This window comes from Theropithecus gelada, chromosome 1 (genome assembly GCF_003255815.1).
Source record: "Theropithecus gelada isolate Dixy chromosome 1, Tgel_1.0, whole genome shotgun sequence".
NCBI classification, from domain to species: domain Eukaryota; kingdom Metazoa; phylum Chordata; class Mammalia; order Primates; family Cercopithecidae; genus Theropithecus; species Theropithecus gelada.
The window spans coordinates 188,096,666-188,118,461 of NC_037668.1; the positions used below are offsets into that span (position 1 = coordinate 188,096,666).

The 21,796-nt window shown below is 44.7% G+C and overlaps 1 protein-coding gene across 2 annotated transcripts in view; it reads left to right on the top strand.

The window, feature by feature from the left end:
• Positions 1-21,796, top strand: part of SEC16B (SEC16 homolog B, endoplasmic reticulum export factor) — a 50,600-nt gene that overhangs the window by 24,102 nt on the left and 4,702 nt on the right. The window contains exons 14-22 of one of the 2 annotated variants that reach the window (XM_025390374.1): positions 1,664-1,781; positions 3,375-3,486; positions 5,195-5,300; positions 7,888-8,028; positions 9,204-9,308; positions 10,147-10,222; positions 12,364-12,663; positions 13,514-13,581; positions 21,642-21,794. In XM_025390374.1, the coding sequence (XP_025246159.1) occupies positions 1,664-1,781; positions 3,375-3,486; positions 5,195-5,300; positions 7,888-8,028; positions 9,204-9,308; positions 10,147-10,222; positions 12,364-12,663; positions 13,514-13,581; positions 21,642-21,794 (1,179 nt within the window). Of the gene's footprint in view, positions 1-1,663; positions 1,782-3,374; positions 4,558-5,194; positions 5,301-7,887; positions 8,029-9,203; positions 9,309-10,146; positions 10,223-12,363; positions 12,664-13,513; positions 13,582-21,641; positions 21,795-21,796 lie in introns of those variants that run through there. The other variant, XM_025390385.1, reaches the window with a different exon arrangement.

Below are 21,796 nucleotides of genomic sequence, written 5' to 3' on the forward strand. Positions count from 1 at the left end.
AGTTATTGTGAAAATTAAAGGAGAGAGAACATCTGAACATATCAACCATCATGCTTGGCCCATTGACGTTAATTAATAAATGTTGGTGCTTTATCTCTCTCTCTCTCTCTCCTGTGTCCCCTCCACCTCTCCATTGATCTGATTCATAGTGATCTTTTTCAAATCACCAGCGAGGAGACAGAATAATGACCTCTAAGTTTTTCTTTGTGTGTGTGTGTGTTTAGCAAGGGATTTCCTTCTCTTTTGCTGATTTCTGTAGATCAGCAAGAAGCAGCTTGGCTTACATGTTAAAATGAAGGTCATAATAGGACTTAGCACATGTGATTGTTGGTAGGGGAAACGCTTAGCACAGGATATGGTTCATGGTTCGATGTGACACATGAGAACTGCTATTATTATGATTTATCATCACCATCATTGTCATCATCCTCTTCACACTGCATTGACTGGATCAACAAGGAGTGGGTGTAAAATGGAGTTGAAAAAAGCATCTTTTATTCCCTGGGATAATTACAAAGACCAAGTAATTATGAATGGTTTTAACCTCCAAATCTTAGTTATTATTGGCAATCTCCTGCCCTACCTATCTAGATAACAAATTGGAAGGTAGGCAGCTGTGCAAATCACCTCTTTCCTCTGCTCAGCTTCCAACTGTGTGTGTGTGTATGTGTGTATGTATTTATACCTACATGTAATTAAGTGCAAACCAAACGTGAAGCACCATGCGATGTGCTTTACACAACTATCTTATTTTATTATCAACAATAACCTGTTAGGTGGAAATTATGATCTCCATTTTAGGGATGAGAAAACAAAGGTTCAGAGACATTAAGAAACTTGCTCAAGGTAAGTAAGCTAGTAAGATGCAGGACTCGAGTTGGGACCTGTGTTGTTTCCATGACGTTATATTGTTTCTTTATTGATATTTTCTGCCTTGAAATTCTCCTTTGTTTAGTAGGACAGCCTTAGGGAGAGATGGTAGGGAAAACACCATTTATGCGGGGTTTTGTACATTTCCACCACGCTGCTTACTCTCTGTTGCCCCCTGGTGGAATTCTGCTGCCTCTGCATTGTCCTAGCTGGGACACTTGGCTTGATTTTCTTATTCCTAAAGTGGTAATAGGAACCGGACTTCATAGGGTTGCTGTAAAGATTAAATAAGAGGATGTGTGTGAATGGGCTTTGTAAAGTCAGAAAACATAGGTATTTGTAAGACATTAAGCAGGCCCGTGTTCCCCTGACTTCTGTGACAGGCTGTGGCCTCTTCTACTCATGAGCCAAGGATGTTTGATCTTGAACCAAAAAACCACTGAAGCCTCAGGGTTTTTCTGAGTTTTGTCTCTAGCTATTTGGGGGTCAGGCACTGGGGAGAAATGTGAAAAGTAGTAAGTGAGCAATGTCATTTTATTTATCCATTTTCCAATATCCCTGTGAATGCATGTATGTATGCATGTATACGTATCTGTCTATCTGTGTCCTTCTGAGAGTTTTACCTTTTTAAAGATGAGAACTCTAAATCAATGAATGGCAGCATTGCAGGTGGTGGAGTGGGCGTTCTCTCACAGCTTCTGAACCAGGAAATAGACAACAGCCTTCTTTATGTACATGTGGCCATTCCTAAATGATTGTACATTTAAGTTATTTTATTTCTGGTGCTTTTCAGTGTTGTGGAGAAAAGCAGTGGGGAGACTGGAGGCCTCACTTGGCTGTGATTCTGTCAAATCAGGCTGGGGACCCGGAGCTGTATCAGCGTGCGATTGTTGCCATGGGTGATACTCTGGGTAAGCGACACCAGCATTGACCCGCCCCTCCCCTCCCCTCCCCTCCCCTCCCCTTCCCTTCTGTCCCCTACCTTCCCCAACTCCTCCCTGTCCAGACCAGCTTTAAACATCCTGCTCTTAGATTCTCAGATTCTAGGTAGGGCCAGAGTCTATGCCCCAGGCTTTTCCTGGACCCAGGAGCCTCCATGTTTTGGGGAAAGTAACTCCAGGGAAATGCATGTCCTTCTTGTCTCTCTGTTTCGCAGAATTTCTGCGGTGAGTGAATGCAGGCCAGGCCCCTGAGCCTTGGTGTTCTGCTGCTGTAGGAGTCTGCTCTCAGCAGCTGATTTTTCTAGCCCTGGGTCAGATTCCCCTGTGGATGGAGTTAACGCATAGGACACCTTGCCTCCTGATGCTGTAAATTTCTCAGTGACCCAGTTCAATCAGATAGGAAATTCTGTTTTTGCCTGAACCACTCTAGGTTAACCCTGTAGTCTTTCTTTCTATTATCTCTCTGTGAATGTGGCCTTATAAACACTTAGGGGCTATTGAATGTTCCAGACCAGTGGTTCTCAAATTTAGCCAAGAAGCAGAGCATCTAGAAATCATGGTGCTCCTATGGGGCTTTTAAAAATACTGCTCTGTTAGACTTAAATAGCTATGGTAAGGTTGTGCCAAGTCATAGGGAGACCACGCAGCACCCTGAGTAGAAGGGAACTAATGTTTGTTGAACCCTTCTTGGGAGCCAGACACTGTGCCAGGTATCGTATCTAGTTGAATTAACTCAATTTTGAGGCAGTGGAAAATGTATGGGAGAACATTTCAAAACATGTTGGTAATTAATGTGATTTTTATGTTTGACTTTAGCAGGGAAAACAATGGTGCCCCAGGAAGCCTAGTTTAAGAATGGCGACTCCCGGTAGTCTCCTTCTTTGCTCAGGTGCAGGCATTTCAAACTCCTTTTTCACCCTCAGGAAAGACTAAAATGTTCAGAGAATTCCTCATCAAAAATCCTTTAGGGGCCGGGCGCGGTGGCTCAAGCCTGTAATCCCAGCACTTTGGGAGGCCGAGACGGGCGGATCACGAGGTCGGGAGATCGAGACCATCCTGGCTAACACGACGAAACCCTGTCTCTACTAAAAAATACAAACAAACAAACAAACAAACAAACAAACAAACAAAAACTAGCTGGACGAGGTGGCGGGCGCCTGTAGTCCCAGCTACTCGGGAGGCTGAGGCAGGAGAATGGCGTGAACCCGGGAGGCGGAGCTTGCAGTGAGCTGAGGTCCGGCCACTGTACTCCAGCCTGGGCGACTGAACAAGACTCCGTCTCAAAAAAAAAAAAAAAAAAAAAAAATCCTTTAGCTAGAAGGTGAAATCGTGCTTTATTCTGGCTGAAGAGAAATGTAACGTCTGAGGCCAAATGGGCTGGTGGGAGGAGTGGGGTTTAGGGGTCTGTGACTCATGCTATGAAAGGCTTATTCATTTAGTCCCATGTAGCTTCTCCCCTCTGACCCCCGAGGCCACTCTTCCATCTCTCTCCTATCCCACCCGGATGATGGGCCCTCACACGGGTGTGCTCCGGGACTGGGTCTTGTTCTCTTCCTCCTGCAGCTGGGAAGGGGCTTGTGGAGGCAGCTCACTTCTGTTACCTCATGGCCCATGTGCCCTTTGGCCACTACACCGTGAAGACAGATCATCTGGTCTTGCTGGGCAGCAGCCACAGGTATGTGACCTGGGAGAAAGGAAACAGGAAGGACGTTTTCCAAGGGATTGTTTTAGCCCTTGTTGGGTTTTATGAATCCATTTTTCATTTTCTCATGTGAATTTCAGCTTCCGCTGGCTCCCTTATCTGGGACTGTTACCTGTGCATGTCTGTGCAAGGAGATGCCCCGTGGGCCCCACATTAAAGCATCAGCGGGGGCCTCAGGCCCTGGGTCTTGCTCTGCAAAGAGGTGGGCTGATGCCTTTGTGTAGTATTGTGTCCTTTGGCCACTGGGTGGCACCCTGGCTCCACAAGCTGACTTTGTTCCTTAAAAAAACCAATTATGTGTGGAGGCTTGTGGGTCCGTCTTAGGCAGCCCTGGGACTGTTCTGAGAGCCCACCCTGGGCAAAACTGGATAATGGAAGCAGTTTATGTTTAGTCCCTCTTTGGGGCCCTAGCATCCCTACAATGACTTGGGGCACAAGCTACTTAGAGTCCCACTGGTGACATTCTCTGTTGGCCATAGCATTAGGCTTTTCCTGCAGGAGGCGCTCGGTCAGCTCCCAGTGAATGAATGCACGGACAGAACGATTCGCTCCCTAGTGGCCTTCCCTGTTCTATATCTCTCTATCCCCCTCCCCATACGCATTAAGAGTCACTAAGCTCTTACGTTGTGCCAGGCGTTTTCTTTGCACTATTTCCTTTAATTATTACACATTTACCCTATGAAGAAGTGAAGTCAAGCAAAGATTTTAATCGTACTCATGGAGGAGGGAAACTGAGGCACAGGGAGATGAAATAACTTGTCTCAGATGGTACAGTGAGGGTGTGGGTGAGTTGGACTCGGAATCCAGGCAGTCAGGCGGCAAAGCCCTTTTAACTGTTGCACCACACTGCCCTCCGCTGAGGCAGCTACCCAGCTCATGCCTGTTCCTTCCAGGTCCAGGTCTCTGATAGCACACGGCTAGCTTGTCAAAGAATCCCTCCTGTGCCAAATGTACAATAAGTGTGTATGGGCTAATATGTCTCCCCTCCTATGTTTATGTTGGTTTATGTTGAATGAGGAAATTCCTAGAAATAAAGTCCTACCCTGATTGTGATTTTAAACACCATGGCGAGCTGTTGATGGGAGAAAGTTTGGGTCGCATGAGACTCTTGTGCCCCCCACCACCTGCCCCGACCAGATCACACTCACTCAGTCCCCATCCTCGCCGGTGGAATGAACATCCAATGTACAGACGCTTGTTCGATTTCTGGCTCAGCCGTCCTCGCCTGCTCTGCCATGCCTTTTGGTCTCAGTGCTCCTGGGGTGTTACATGGCTCCCCTCTTTTGTGCTCAAACTAGGGGTGCTCTTTACAGGTACACGACAGGCTTTATGGGCATGGGGGCCAGCTTTCCGTGTGTTTAAGAGGAGGGCCCAGTGCCTTGAGTTACCCTTCAGCAAGAAGGCAGGTGACGCCCCGTTTCCGCAGCCTCTGCCTCCCAGCGCCTCTGGTGCAGAGTTCTGTTCTGTTCCTTCCTCAGCCTCAAGCAGGGAGAGGGAGAGGAGGTGAAACACTCATTCTGGGAGCCCAGAGTCTCTTTCTTCTCTTGAAGCTGCCGCAGGGATCAGCCCAGGATGGAAACTCCCCCATGAAAGGCTGCAGCTGGTGTTTGGCGATCCACTAGGATTTAACTCCCGTGTCCCCCACACCTCAATCTCTTTTATTGTTATTCCCTGGTTTTAGTCAAGAGTTTTTGAAATTTGCAACAACTGAGGCAATCCAGAGGACGGAAATCTTCGAGTACTGCCAGATGCTGGGCCGCCCCAAATCCTTCATCCCTTCTTTCCAGGTAACCGAGCCCAGATGAGGCCACCACTGTCACTGTCAGGCAGCTGCAGGCAGCTGTATTTCCAGCTTTGCTTTTTGGCACTTGGTACCTGGGGCTAAGTTATCACTGAACTTTTCCTCATTAGCTTAAGCGTGGGAGGGTGTAGGATTTCTTTTTATGTTCCCTAAAGGTCTGCGTTTTATAATACAAAGGTAAAACCTTGCAGAGGCCTCTCTGCTGGAGGCTCCTGCCTGACTGCTGACGTTTGAACGTTCTGCTTGCTGCCCTGGCCTGCGCCTCACTCCTGCTGTCAGCTGCCTCTCCCTGTCTCTCCAGACAGCTCTCCCTTCTTCTGAGCCCCTGCAGCTGTCCTGTGGGAGGGAGTGGGAACGCAGGCCCAGCCCAGTGGCTGCTCACCCTCCCTCTGCTCCACGCTCCTTCTCAGGCCTCTTTTGAACTCCTCTGTCCTCTACCTCTGGCCATCCCTCTGTGCTCAGCCCTGGCCCTCACCCCTCTTCGTCCCTCTCAGGGCATCAGCTGTGCGGTTGATGACCATGCTGTGGTTTCCGCCCTGTCTTCGCAATGTTCCTACATGATGCCGTTGTCACCTTACATTCGTTAAGACCAGTGCTGACATCGTGCCGTCCTCCGTCTAAATCCTCCGTGAGCTCTGACGTCCAGCACCATCCCTTCCTCCATGCAGGCTCCCCGGACCACGCCTATGAGTGTGACTGAGATGGCAGCCTTCAGTGGTCTCAGCTGTAAAATGGGATGACAGTGGTGCTTTGTAATGGAGTGGGCATGAAATTGAGTTAGTTTCTCTAATGCACGAGAACAGCGCCTGGCACACAGCAACTGCTGTCAGTGTTGAGGCCATGGCAGGCACAGTGTGGCTCCCACAGCTGAATCCAGGGGCCCCCACTGACATTGAACTCACGCTGCCTTGTGTTTTCTTGCCTTTCATGCACAGGTACCTTATCTTCCTACCTTAGTTATCTTCTTTAGGTAGAGATCTTTTCCAGCAATTCCTTGTTTCTCCTTCAGTGCTTGGTGTCGAGGGTACATACAGCAGCAGCAACAACAACAATTACAACAACATGCACACACAACACAAAGCCTTGAAAGTGAATTCCTTTGTCATAGAGAAATGGCCCAATTAGCATCTTCTCTTCTTTTTCTTTTAAGTTCTGGCATACATGAGCAGAACGTGCAGGTTTGTTACATAGGTATACATGTGCCGTGGTGATTTGTTGTACCTATCAACCTGTCATCTAGGTTTTAAGCCCCACATGCATTAGGCATGTGTCCTATAGCATCTTCTTTTTTAAGGGCTTTGCCAAAGACTCACCTTTTCCAGCAAAACCTTGCCTGATGGGCTCCTGTTTGCAGTTCCTCGACCGGCTCTTTGGTCTCCTTTTTTTTTCTCTTCTTTATTCATCCCAACTCTCCGTTATTTTGGTGCTGCTTGGGGCTGGTATTAGTAATGAGATTGGCTACTTTGAATGTGCTCTGTGTGCCCGGCATTGTGGCGTTATACATCTTGTGTATTGTTTCAAATCCTGTAATGTAGGCATGATTAACTCCCTTTTACAAAAGAGAAAATGGAGGCCCGGAAGGGTTACATGCTATCGGCCCACATCTCTTGCATGCTGTTTCTTCTCAGTACTTCACCTGAATTATCTCATTTAATTTCCATAACAACCAAGGGCGTAGGTAGTAGTAATATTCCCATGTAGTAGAGAGGAAACTGAGGCACAGAGAGATGAGGTAACTAGCCCAGTGTCTCACACCTCACATGGAGCTTTTATTTGAACTTGAGTCTGTCTGATACCAAAGCCCTCACACTTGCTCCTGCCCTGGCACTCATGCTTTCATGAGAGCTTAGTTGTTTTTCTCAGTAAGCTTTCTCCATTAACTTTATGCCCTTTGCACTAGGGTCTATTTTTTTTTCTTTTTTTTTTTTTTTGAGACAGAGTTACTCTGTCACCCAGGGTGGAGTGCAGTGACATGATCTCGGCTCACTGGAACCTCTGCCTCCCGGGTTCAAGCAATTCTCCTGCCTCAGCCTCCCGAGTAGCTGGGACTACAGGTGCATGCCACTATGCCAGCTAATTTTTGTATTTTTAGTAGAGATGGAGTTTCGTCATGTTGGCCAGGCTAGTCTCGAACTCTGGACCTCAAGTGATCCGCCTGCCTCGGCCTCCCAAAGTGCTGGGACTACAGGCGTGAGCCACCGCACCCAGGCTATTTTTGTTTCTTTTAATGTCCCTCTTTTGCCTGGTCCTGTGCCTGTACATCAGGCTCTCTGGATATGTGGGCTACCCAATAAATAAGGACTCCAGTGCACTTTGCACGGTGACCAGGACCTAGGAACGTTGAGCGGATGGGACTCCTGTTCTTTTCTCTGTAATGCAGGAACTGGAGGCTGGATTTGGAGTTGTGCCCGCGCATAGATAAAATGCTCCAAATGGCACAAGCCTCTTGATATTTGGATGCCAGAGTTAGCGGAAGCTGACAGTCAGCTGACTTCCAAGAAGTCTTATCTACATTTCTCTCTCTTTCTCTCCCTGCCTGGATGGACTAGTCACTGACTCATTTCCCTTCACAGGTGTATAAGCTCCTTTATGCTTCCCGTCTGGCAGATTACGGCCTCGTGTCCCAGGCCTTGCATTACTGCGAAGCCATTGGTGCAGCTGTCTTGAGCCAGGGAGAGAGCAGTCACCCTGTGCTGTTAGCGGAACTCATCAAGGTGAGCCTCTCAAAGGGTTCTGTGCAGTTGTTTTATCTTCACTATTCAAAGAATGCCATTGTAGAGCAGCGTAGACTCTACATTTCATCTTCTTTGAACCTGCTGTAAAATTGGAGCCCACGGCCGTCTTTGACCACGTATGCATGCCCAGATGCGATAAGCAGAGGCCCAACACTGCACAAAGGATGCTCTCTGAGCGGGCGGTGGTGGGATTGGAGACTGGAAACCATGTCGGTGCTACTTGGGAAATTCATTTTTGCATCTGCTTTTCTGGTACAGTAAAACTACATGCTATGGTGAACCATTCTAATTATAAAAGCTGGGCTTAGAAAATATATTTTAGTGATTAAAAGAGTAAATGATCCTTATTAAAATGCTTTTAAATGCATGGAATATTTTATCACATGTGAGATACATTTAAAATAGAAAACAAAAACATATCAACCTTTAGTTCCTAGGGAAGAAAACAACAATCAAGCAAATAGTTGTTTCAATTAATTGAAGAAAAACCCATTAGCTAGAGAGTAAAAAAGCAGCCTACCCTTAAATTTTTGTTTTGCCTTAGATGAGGCCGAAGTGCTGGATTCTTTAACGATAAAAATTTGTGGTGGTGAACCTCCCCATACCCTGAAGTTTCTGCCAACAGGTTGATGGTTGCAAGGAGCTCAGAATGAATGATTAGAAAAGTTTTGGTAACTAAAACTTGTTTATGGAATAAATCCTTGAAATACAAAGTGACATTAGCATCACCTGGGAGCGGGTTAAAAGTGCAGACTCTTCACCCCTGCCCAGATGTATGGAATCAGAATTAGCATTTTAACAAGTTTACAATTAGAATTCAAACAAAATTTGTATGTACACCTAAGTTTGAGAAACACTGTTACAGAGCAGACAGCTTTGCACAGAAATGAAGCTGAGTAACTGTTTCTCCTCATACTTTATTTAGAATCTAATACCCAAGACAGGTTAATGATTTATGTTGCAATTTTGGAAGGATGTCTGCTGAATTAGCTATTTTTCGATTATTTTTTATAATGTAATTTACAAGTGAGTTAAGGCTCTCTTTCTCCTTTTTCCTTGTTTTCTCTTCCCTATTGTCGTTCCGTTTCTCTTCCCACTCTCTCCTCTCCTCTCTCTTACTTTCTGCCCCTAACCCATCTGGAAACCTGGCACAGCTAGCAGAGAAACTGAAGCTATCAGATCCTCTGGTTTTAGAAAGACGCAGTAGAGACAGGGACCTAGAGCCAGATTGGCTAGTGCAACTTCGGAGGCAGCTGGAGGTGAGTGGGGTTGGAGCCAGGGCAGTGGTGGGGGGCGGGTGTCGGCCTTTGTTTCCCTCCTCCCTCCCCTAGACATGGAACAGGTAGGCGCTGACATTAGCAAGTCCCTGGTCCCCATGCCTCGCCGTAGTCTCTTCCATCACCCATGAGGCACAGTTGGTGTCTGGGGAAGGGGTGGGACTCAGCTTCCTTGCCGCTGCTTGTCCCTGTGTGGAAGCGTTTTCCTATATTCACATGTGACACGTTGGGGCGCTCTTCCCAATCACTCTTGACACCCTTCCCTGAGGCCCCAGAGAATATGTTTCATGACCATCAAAGCTTCCCCATCTCTGCTAGGAACAATGGATCACAGTGGACCAGTGTCACTTTCATGTAATGTGGGGCAATTGCTTAAAAGACTTCCGGGCCTTTTCTTTTTTGTTCTGACAATCGCAAAAGCTGCTGGTTGTAATTGGAACAGTAATTGGAACAGGGCCTCCTCCATTTTCTTTTTCCCATTCTGCTCTGAAGGAAAGACAGGGTGGCTTTTCTGAAGCACGCCCAGCCTTACCCCTTCTATCTGCTGCACGTGCTGAGGCCTACAGTTTAGTTCTTTCCATGCGCTCCTTCCTTCAGGGGAGGGTGGATGACTCTGGTCTCCAGCCATCTCTGCCTGGTCTGGGCAGAGTTGGAATCCCCATCCACATGACCCCCCAGGCCCCTAAGCATACGAGTGTTTCCCTTACCTTGTCATCCCCACTGGAAGTTTCTTTTTGGCTTAAGTTTTGAATCACTTTGTTTCTCTGTTCTTGTTTTTCCTTCGTGCCGCTTAAAAGGAATTTTACTTTATTTTAAATAGCAAAAGATAGCAGGAGACACTGGGGATCCTCATCCTACTCGCTCAGATATTTCGGGAGCCAGAGGAACAACAACAGGTATCCAAAATGATGAACTGAGCATATCCATAGCTGACGCTCAGGATCTGATTCTACGAGACAAAGTAATTCACAAAATCACTCGCCCTTCCCTTCCCTGGGTGCCTGCCTTGCCGTGTAAATCCACCCTGTTGTCCAAGCGCCTCCTCCACACAGCTCCTGCCAGCCTCACACATCCCCGACACTTCTAAATTCCCTCAGTCTGAGAGCGTCGCTTCACGATTCAGGTTTTTAAATACCTGAGTGTTTTTTGTGTTGCACTGTACTGTTAGCCAATTCTTTCTCCTATGTTAACTTCTCTCCAGCTGGATACATTTCTTGAGTCCAGAGATTGTGGTTCATCGGTATCATATGTTAGTGTTGGGGATGTCGGAAGTCCTTAAGAGTTTTGAGCTGGCAATTGCCAGATGACTGTGGAATAAGTATGTTTCAATGTTTTCACGGCATCTCTACTCTTCCCTTGGGATGCTTCCCAGTGGTGGGTTGGCAGGCACCATATCCCTGGTTAACTCTGTACTCTTTCCCCAAGTTCCCCCAGCAGTAGGGTCAGGAAAGGGCCCTCATCTCTTCCCAGCCCTGTGTTCTTCCTCAGGCATGAGCAAAGGGAAGGGAGGGCAGGGCAGGCCTTGGCTTCTGTTTCTCACTGTGTAGCAGGATCTGTAAAGGTGGGGGGTGGAGGAGAGCTAGGCTGGGTGCCTGTGGATGTTGCTTCCCCACAGCCCTGGCTCCTGGTGTCCAATGGCCGACCCATGCCAGTCCCGTGACCAATCATGTTATAGGTCCACACCTTAGTTTATGTTACCAGTCAGGTCTTTTCCAGGGCAAATGTACTCTGATTCTTTAAGAACAAAGCCATGATTTCTGTGAGCTGGTTTAGGTTTTTAGCTGGAAGCTTTCTAAGTTTTAAATACCCAAGTCCATTAGGAAGTCCTTAAAGAAGAAATAATTTATCAAAAATTAAAAAGATGTGGAGTCAGATAGGATGATAATTTCAGCCCTCCCAACCCACTGGCTAGAGGCTCAGAGATCATACAAGGTAGTGTTAACTTAAAAAAAAGGTCATACAATGTGTACATTCGGAAAGGAGACTTTATTTCTTACAAAGGGTTCCAGCCTGCAAGGTGGCCATCCCACAGGCTGGGAAGTATAGCCAGGCACTTTGAGGGAAGGAGAGGTAAGACAAGAATTTAAGTTGAATGGGTTGATCAAACATACGTATTTAACAGGTTATAGGAGGAGCTGTGACTATTCACAAAGGAGGTCCTCACACATGCCTAATGAGCTAACATGCATGTAAAACACGACCCATGTTCACCTTGGGGTGGAGACTTATCCTTTAAGCGTATTACAATTAGGCCTTACCTGTCAAAAGGTCTTTTCGGGACACAGAAGCACTCAAGTGGGGACCCTCTGTAAACTGGCCAGACCCAATTCATGGTTGGTGGTCTTCTTATCTGGAGAAAGTTACTGAAATCAGTCTTGTCCAATCACAGCCGTGGTTATGGCTGATGGAACAGAGGCTCATTTAGTCAGCATTTGTGAGCGGAATGAGTTGTAATTGTTTTAACATTGCTCATCTCAAGGCCAGTGCTTGCTGAGCTGCTAGAGAAAAAAACCTCGTGGCCATGAGAACACAGTTTATTTTTAAAGGTGCGGGACTTAACTGTTGCGTGGTAGGGCTTTAGGTTCTGTGTGTAATTTGGTATCTTATGGCCACCAAGCCATAAGATCTGTTAGTCTTAAGATCTCGGTTTTAACATTAATGCTGGTCAGTTGTGTCTAAACTACAAAAGAGAGGGGGTATAATGACTCTCACTTCCCATCCTGTCATGGCTGGGAACTCAAGTTTTAAGGTTTCTCTGGGGTCCCCTTGTCCAAGAGGGGGTCTGTTAAGTCAATGGACGGGCTTAGGATTTTATTTTTAGGGTACACTAGTGAAGGAAACAATTCCGTAAACAGCAATGAGGGTGTTACCATCACTCTGTGTTTTACTTGTCATCACGTTACTGGAAGCCACATTAGATAGCTTGTCCTTGTGACTGCTTTCCAAAGAAGACATGAGCAGGAATGTTTCTGGTGTGATCAGTATGCAAATGCCACATTTCAGGTCTCACTTCTTTACCTTTGTTCTATGTCCTTAGAAAACACTTTCTACCAGGACTTTTCTGGATGTCAAGGCTACTCTGAAGCCCCTGGGTACCGCTCAGCTCTGTGGCTGACGCTTGAGCAGACCTGCCTGCCCCAGCCCAGCCCACAGCAGCCCTTCCCTCTCCAGCCAGGCTCCTACCCAGCAGGAGGGGATGCAGGGCAGACAGGGGCACCGATGCCTCTTTACTCAGTTCCTGAGATCCACCTACCAGGAACTGGCAGCAGCGTGGCAGTGACAGAGGCCCCTGGAGGAACAGTCTGGGAGGAACCGCCGCAGACACACCTGGGCCCTGGTAAGACCTGGTAGCTAGGGTGGCCACGTTGAGTATAGGGTCTGGGTAGGGAGGAAGCAGGAAAGGGAGGTTCTGGGACCAGTCAGAGGAGGTTGGGTTGGAGCTGGGAAAGACACAGATGCAGGGGTATGTGCCTGTTACTGAGGGCCTGCTGGTTTTCAGCTACTATACTGGTGCTTTGCATATATCTGAAGGAGATTGCTGTCTTCCAGCCTGGTCCATCTCTCCTCTGGGTACAGCAGGGCAAATGGAGCCACACCTGCCATCCAAATGATTACATAGTTTCTAGGAGAGAGATTACAGGATGGAGAAATAGAGGCCAAGTTCTCTTTCTCCAATCATCCTGTACCCAAAAGCTTACTATCAGGGTATCCAGCAGAAACCCATGTGTCTGTCTTGGTCCCGAGTTTTTTCAGGCTCATCAGACATTTGACAACAAGGGCTAAGTATGAGTGAGCAATGCTGAGCGATGCCAGGGAGATGCTGGAAGTCACCTAGAATGATTAGATCTTAGACCTTCCAGGATTAGGTCCTGTCCAAGATGGAGGCTTACATGGAGAGGAAGGTGGTGGAGGATCCCTGTGACCTTGCTTGATGCTGCTCTGATTTCCAAGATTCCCGAAGAGTGGCTGTGGAAGTAGAGGATGAGTTGAACAGCATGTCCTGGGGTGGCTGGGATTGAGCTGAGCCATATAAGCATTCTTTGTATTGGCTGTGATTGGCTTGGGCTTATGGACTCGGAGCTTCTGCTGCAGTTAAGAAAGCTGATTGTGTCCTAGTTACTCTTCTTCAGGATAGATGGGAAAAGCACAACTTCCCATTGCTATTTCCATTTCTGTTTGTGACTCAGGAGAGAACACAGTGTCTCAAGAAACCTCCCAGCCTCCTGATGGCCAAGAGGTCATTTCCAAACCACAGGTGAGAGCACACAGCATAAAAGATACCACTGCCCACTCAAACACTTCTGGTTTTTACCAGTTGCCCTGGTTTCTTGGCCACATGCAAGCTCCTCCTCAACATTGCAGCAGCTTTCTCTTCCACATCTCGCCATGTCTCTTCCTATGCCAACTCCTGGGAGCTGGGCGGGAGGCTGTGTTCTTGTTTACACTCAACCCCACCAACCTGTGTCCACGGGGTGAGAGGGAGCAACTGAGCTGGTTTGTTTTGGCCTCTCAGATCCCTGTTACCTCTGACATCTTCTCAGTGCTGCACAAAACGCTTGCCATACCCTGTCCTGCCATGGAAGACTGTTGATATTTCCTTGTTTTAATTTTTACCTGGCTTTATTTCAAAGAAAGATCTGTGGTAGCTGGGACAGTGCCTGCCTCTGTCTTTTCTCCTCAGTTAGGCTCTAAGGTCCTGGAGGTGACCATGTCTGATGAATCATTCTATTTAGCTCTGATTGAACACACCCCTGCCCTCAGCAATGGGCAGTGTTGGTCTCGAACCTAAGGCGTTCTTCAGCTTCTCCTGGTTGGAGGGTTACATCCTATAACTTTTTAAAGTAGAAAAACAGGGGTACAGGTCTTAACAAACTTCTATGGTTTTCTGTTTTTTTATTTTTTCCTGACTGAAAAGTGGTACATTATTGTTATAGAAAAATCTAAAAGTGAAGTATCATATAAAGAATCAAATATCACTCAATCCAACAGTAAAAGTGCTTTTCTTTTCTTACACTATTTTTCTGTATATGCATATGTATACACACATATATGTATATCTGTATATACATTATACACATATACATGTTTTTAAGTTGCTAAGAACATATGTATGCAAAGCTTTTTTTCCTGTTACTTAACACTATATAATGAGATTTTTCTATGTCATTTGTAAATATTATTTTTAAAATTATACTTTATGTCGTAGGGTACATGTGCACAACATGCAGGTTTGTTACATATATATACATGTGCCATATTGGTGTGCTGCACCCATTAACTCATTTACATTAGGTATATCTCCTAATGCTATCCCTCCCCTCTCTCCCCCTCCAACAACAGGCCCCAGTGTGTGATGTTCCCCTTCCTGTGTCCAAGTGATCTCATTGTTCAATTCCCACCTATGAGTGTGAACATGCAGTGTTTGGTTTTCTCTTCTTGTGATAGTTTGCTGAGAATGATGGTTTCCAGCTGCATCCATGTCCCTACAAAGGACACAAACTCATCCTTTTTTATGGCTGCATAGTATTCCATGGTGTATATGTGCCACATTTTCTTAATCCAGTCTGTCATTGATGGACATTTAGGTTGGTTCCAAGTCTTTGCTATTGTGAATGGTGCTGCAATAAACATATGTGTGTATGTGTCTTTATAGCAGCATGATTTAAATCCTTTGGGTATATACCCAGTAATGGGATGGCTGGGTCAAATGGTATTTCTAGTTCTAGATCCTTGAGGAATCACCACACTGTCTTCCACAATGAATTGAACTAGTTTACAGTCCCACCAACAGTGTAAAAGTGTTCCTATTTCTCCGCATCCTCACCAGCACCTGTTGTTTCCTGACTTTAATGATCGCCATTCTAACTCGTGTGAGATGGTATCTCATTGTGGTTTTGATTTGCATTTCTCTGATGGTGACTGATGATGAGCATTTTTTCATGTGTCTGTTGGCTGCATAAATGTCTTCTTTCGAGAAGTATCTGTTCATATACTTTGCCCACTTTTTGATGGGGTTGTTTTTTTCTTGTTTGAGTTCTTTGTAGATTCTGGATATTAGCCCTTTGTCAGATGAGTAGATTGCAAAAATGTTCTCCCATTCTGTAGGTTGCCTGTTCACTCTGATGGTAGTTTCTTTTGCTGTGCAGAAGCTCTTTAGTTTAATTAGATCCCATTTGTCAATTTTGGCTTTCGTTGCTATTGCTTTTGATGTTTTAGAGATGAAGTCCTTTCCTATGCGTATGTCCTGAATGGTATTGCCTAGGTTTTCTTCTAGGGTTTTTATGGTTTTAGGTCTAACTTTTAAGTCTCTAATCCATCTTGAATTAATTTTTGTATAAGGAGTAAGGAAGGGATCCAGTTTCAGCTTTCTACTTATGAGCTAGTTTTCCCAGCATCATGTATTAAATAGGGAATCCTTTTACCATTTCTTGCTTTTGTCAGGTTTGTCAAAGATCAGATGGTTGTAGATGTGTGATATGATTTTCGAGGCCTCTGTTCTGTTCCATTGGTCTATATCTCTGTTTTGGTACTGGTATCATGCTGTTTTGGTTACTGTAGCCTTGTAGTATAGTTTGAAATCAGGTAGAATGATGCCTCTAGCTTTGTTCTTTTGACTTAGGATTGTCTTGGCAACGCGGGCTCTTTTTTGGTTCCAAATGAACTTTAAAGTAGTTTTTTCCACTTCTGTGAAGAAAGTCATTGGTAGCTTGATGGGGATGGCATTGAATCTATAAATTACCTTGGGCAGTATGGCCATTTTCATGATATTGATTCTTCCTATCCATGAGCATGGAATGTTCTTCCATTTGTTTCTGTCCTCTTTTATTTCGCTGAGCAGTGGTTTGTAGTTCTCCTTGAAGAGGTCCTTCATATCCTTTGTAAGTTAGATTCCTAGGTATTTTATTCTCTTTGTAGCAATTGTGAATGGGAATTCATTCATGATTTGGCTCTCTGTTTGTCTGTTATTGGTGTATAAGAATGCTTGTGATTTTTGCACGTTGATTTTATATCCTGAGACTTTGCTGAAGTTGCTAATCAGCTTAAGGAGATTTTGGGCTGAGACGATGGGGTTTTCTAAATATACAATCATGTCATCTGCAAACAGGGACAATTTGACTTCTTCTTTTCCTAATTGAATACCCTTTATTTCTTTCTCTTGCCTGATTGCCCTAGCCAGAACTTCCAACACTATGTTGAATAGGAGTGGTGAGAGAGGGCATCCCTGTCTTGTGCCAGTTTTTAAGGGGAATGCTTCCAGTTTTTCCTCATTCAGTATGATATTGGCTGTGGGTTTGTCATAAATAGCTCCTATTATTTTGAGATACGTTCCATCAATACCGAATTTATTTAGAGTTTTTAGCATGAAGGGCTGTTGAATTTTGTCAAAGGTCTTTTCTGCATCTATTGAGATAATCATGTGGTTTTTGTCTTTGGCTCTATTTATATGCTGGATTACATTTATTGATTTGTGTATGTTGAACCAGCCTTGCATCCCAGGGATGAAGCCCACTTGATCATGGTGGATAAGCTTTTTGATGTGCTGCTGGCTTTGGTTTACCAGTATTTTATTGAGGATTTTTGCATGGATGTTCATCAGGGATATTGGTCTAAAATTCTCTTTTTTGGTTGTGTCTCTGCCAGGCTTTGGTATCAGGATGACGTTGGCCTTATAAAATGAGTTAGGGAGGATTGCCTCTTTTTCTATTGATTGGAATAGTTTCAGAAGGAATGATACTGGCTCCTCCTTATACCTCTGGTAGAATTCGGCTGTGAATCCATCTGGTCCTGGACTTTTTTTGTTTGGTAGGTTATTAATTATTGTCTCAATTTCAGAGCCTGCTATTGGTCTATTCAGGGATTCAACTTCTTCCTGGTTTAGTCTTGGGAGAGTGTATGTGTCCAGGAATTTGTCCATTTCTTCTAGGTTTTCTAGTTTATTTGCGTAGAGGTGTTTATAGTATTCTCTGATGGTAGTTTGTATTTCTGTGGGGTCAGTGGTGAATCCCCTTTATCATTTTTTATTGCATCTATTTGATTCTTCTCTCTTTACTTCTTTATTAGTTTGCTAGCAGTCTATCAATTTTTTTGATCTTTTCAAAAAACCAGCTCCTGGATTCATTGATTTTTTGAAGGGTTTTTTTGTGTCTCTATCGCCTTCAGTTCTGCTCTGATCTTAGTTATTTCTTGCCTTCTGCTAGCTTTTGAATTTGTTTGCTCTTGCTTCTCTAGTTCTTTTAATTGTGATGTTGGGGTGACAATTTTAGATCTTTCCTCCTTTCTCTTGTGGGCATTTAGTGCTACAAATTTCCCTCTACACACTGCTTCAAATGTGTCCCAGAGATTCTGGCATGTTGTATCTGGTTCTCACTGATTTCAAAGAACATCTTTATTTCTGCCTTCATTTTGTTATGTACCCAGTAGTCATTCAGGAGCAGGTTATTCAGTTTCCATGTAATTGAGCGGTTTTGATTGAGTTTCTTAGTCCTGAGTTCTAGTTTGATTGCACTGTGGTCTGAGAGACAGTTTTTTATAATTTCTGTTGTTTTACATTTGCTGAGGAGTGCTTTACTTCCAACTATGTGGTCAATTTTGGAATAAGTGTAATGTGGTGCTGAGAAGAATGTATATTCTGTTGATTTGGGGTGGAGAGTTCTGTAGATGTCTATTAGGTCCACTTGGTGCAGAGTTGAGTTCAATTCCTGGATATCCTTGTTAACTTTCTGTCTTGTTAATCTGTCTAATGTTGACAGTGTGTTAAAGTCTCCCATTACTATTGTGTGGGAGTTTAAGCCTCTTTGTAAGTCTCTAAGGACTTTCTTTATGAATCTGGGTGCTCCTATTGGGTGTATATATATTTAGGATAGTTAACTCTTCTTGTTGAATTGATCCCTTTACCATTATGCAATGGCCTTCTTTGTCTCTTTTGATCTTTGTTGGTTTAAAGTCTGTTTTATCAGAGACTATGATTGCAACCCCTGCCTTTTTTTGTTTTCCATTTGCTTGGTAGATCTTCCTCCATCCCTTTATTTTGAGCCTATGCGTGTCTCTGCATGTGAGATAGGTCTCCTGAATACAGCAAACTGATGGGTCTTGACTCTTTATCCAATTTTCCAGTCTGTGTCTTTTAATTGGACTATTTAGCCCTTTTACATTTAAGGTTAATATTGTTATGTGTGAACTTGATCCTGTCATTATGATGTTAGCTGGTTATTTTGCTTGTTAGTTGATGCAGTTTCTTCCTAGCATCGATGATCTTTACATTTTGACATGTTTTTGCAATGGCTGGTACATTCAAACATGGAATGGTTGTTCCTTTCCATGTTTAGTGCTTCCTTCAGGAGCTCTTGTAGGGCAGGCCTGGTGGTGAGAAAATCTCTCAGCATTTGCTTGTCTGTAAAGGATTTTATTTCTCCTTCTCTTATGAAACTTAGTTTGGCTGGATATGAATTTCTGGGTTGAAAATTCTTTTCTTTAAGAATGTTGAATACTGGCCCCCACTCTCTTCTGGCTTGGAGAGTTTCTGCCGAGAGATCTGCTGTTAGTCTGATGGACTTCCCTTTGTGGGTAACCCGACCTTTATCTCTGGCTGCCCTTAACATTTTTTCCTTCATTTCAACTTTGGTGAATCTGACAATTATGTGTCTTGGAGTTGCTCTTCTCGAGGAGTATCTTTGTGGCGTTCTCTGTATTTCCTGAATTTGAATGTTGGCCTGCATTGCTAGGTTGGGGAAGTTCTCCTGGATGATATCCTGTAGAGTGTTTTTCAACTTGGTTGCATTCTCCCCGTCACTTTCAGGTACACCTATCAGATGTAGATATGATCTTTTCACATAATCCCATATTTCTTGGAGGCTTTGTTCATTTCTTTTTACTCTTTTTTCTCTAAACTTCTCTTCTTGCTTCATTTCATTCATTTGATCTTCAATCACTGATACTCCTTCTTCCAGTTGGTCGAGTCAGTTACTGAAGCTTGTGCATTTGTCACGTAGTTCTCGTATCATGGTTTTCATCTCTATCAGGTCATTTATGGACTTCTCTGCATTGGTTATCCTAGTTATCCATTTATCAAATCTTTTTTTCAAGGTTTTTAGTTTCTTTGCACTGGGTTCATAGTTTCTCCTTTAGCTCTGAGAAGTTTGATTGACTGAAGCCTTCTTCTCTCAACTTGTCAAAGTCATTCTCCGTCCAGCTTTGTTCCGTTGCTGGCAAGGAGGTATGCTCCTTTGGAAGGGGTGAGGCGCTCTGATTTTTTGAATTTTCAGCTTTTCCGCACTGCTTTTTCCCTATCTTTATGGTTTTATCTATCTTTGGTCTTTGATGATGGTGACGTACAGATGGGGTTTTGCTGTGGATATCCTTTCTGTTTGTTAGTTTTCCTTCTAACAGTCAGGACCCTCAGTTGCAGGTCTGTTGGAGTTTGCTCGAGGTCCACTCCAGACCCTGTTTGCCTGAGTATCAGCAGCGGAGGCTCAGTTGGAAATGCAGAAATCACCCATCTTCTGTGTTGCTCACGTTGGGAGCTGGAGGCTGGAGCTGTTCTTATTTGGCCATCTTGGTGCCCCCTATAAATATGATTTTTAATATTGGCATGGCAAAATTCATTTTATGAAAGTAGCGCTATTCATTCATTTATTCAAAATATTCACTGAGTTCCTACAATGTGCCAGGCCCTGTCACAGGGGCTGGGGTGGCATCAGCACGTAAGCCCAAGCCTTCCCTCAGGTGCTCAAGTCTAGTGGAAGTGACTAAACATAGACAAGTATATGCGCCAGGCATCTCACTTCAGAGGAGTGGCCAAAGAAGGTGTCACTGAGGAGGCCTTCAAGTGGAGATCAGGATGGAGCATGGAAATGAGCCAGGTGAATATCTAGTGGAAAGGCGTTCGAGGCAGAGAAATAGCAGGACTGGAGGCCCTGCAGTGGCTCCCTTGGTGTAGTTAAGGGAGATCAAGGGAGCCACTCTTCCCTGAGAGTGGGGAGAGTAGGGAAGAGGGCTGAGAAAAAAGGCTGGAGGGCAGCAGAGGCAAGCTTACGGGGCCTCCATGACCACAGTAAGGAGCTCGCATTCTGGTTGATTATTCCCGTGTTGTCGTTAATCATTGTGAGTGTTGCATCCTTTCCCCTCCCTCCCTCCATTCCTCCTTCCTTTTCTCACTCATATATAACACACAGTGCTGGGCATCCTAGTATATAAGCTCTTGTCTATGTCTTGAATCATTCACTTAGGAGAAATTCCTCGAAGGAAAGCCAGACAGCCTACCTTTAGCCTTTGCTCTGCCATTTATGAGCTGGGTGACCCGAGACAGGTTGCTTCACCTTTCTGTGCCTTAGTTTTCTCATATATAAAATGAGATAATAATAGCACCTAGCTCACAGGACTATTGTAAGGATTAAATGCATCACTACATATAAAGCCCTTAGAACAGTGCCTGGCACAAAGTCAACACTATATTCATTTGAATAAAAAATAAAGTTTTTTTCTTTATTTTGCCGAAGTATTTCCTAAGGTTTGTATCAATTGTGTTTTATTGAGAGTGAAAAATGTAAATATTACAGAAAAGGGCAATATGTCGTGTGACTCCACCTATGTGAGACACATAGAATAGGCAAACTCAGAGACAGAAGTGGAATGGCAGTGACCAGGGCCTGGGGGAGGGGCAAATAGGGAGTTATGTAATGGGGATGATGAAAAACTTCTGGTGACAGCTAGTGGTGATGGTTGTACGACACTGTGTGTATACTTACTGCCACTGAATTGCACATTTAAAAATAGTTAAAATGGCAAAATTTATTTTGTATCTATCTTACCACCACCACAACAAAAAGTTAATGTAAAGGGATGTGGGTGTATTTTACCCCTCTCTGGCGCATATGTTCGCAGTTGATCTTGAGCAAGTCTGTTAGGAAATGAGCTCTAAGACGAGTTATGTTTGGTGGTTGCTACGTTCTCTGTTTTCTTTGGGGGGGGCTTGTGGGCCTCTGTGGGGTGTTTTCTGGCCCTCTTCATCTCCAGCAGTAGCAGTCCATAACCCCTGCTCCAGGCCTTGGCATAGTTCTGAAAACTGTATGTTTCTGGAGAGGTGGCACCACAGACAAGGTCTGTAAGATTAGGGATAACATGGGCTTGGGCTCTGACTTTATCCTGCGACCTTCAGCAAGTCATTTTGCATGGCTAAGCCTTCCTTCCTCTTCAGTACAATATGATTCTGAGAGACAATCCCACTGCTTCTGAGCAGGTCAGGTGAGGGAGTATGTGCACATGTGTTTGGTAACCTGTCAAGTGCCATGCAAATATGAGTTCTTTCTTTAATTCCAGACACCGCTGGCTGCCAGAGCACCAAGTATTTCTGAGAGTTCCACCAATTCAGCCAAGGAGGATGAGGAGGAGTCCTCCGATGAGGCTGATAAAAACTCTCCCCAAAATACTGCCCGGAGAGGCAAGCTCGGAGATGGGAAGGAGCATACAAAGGT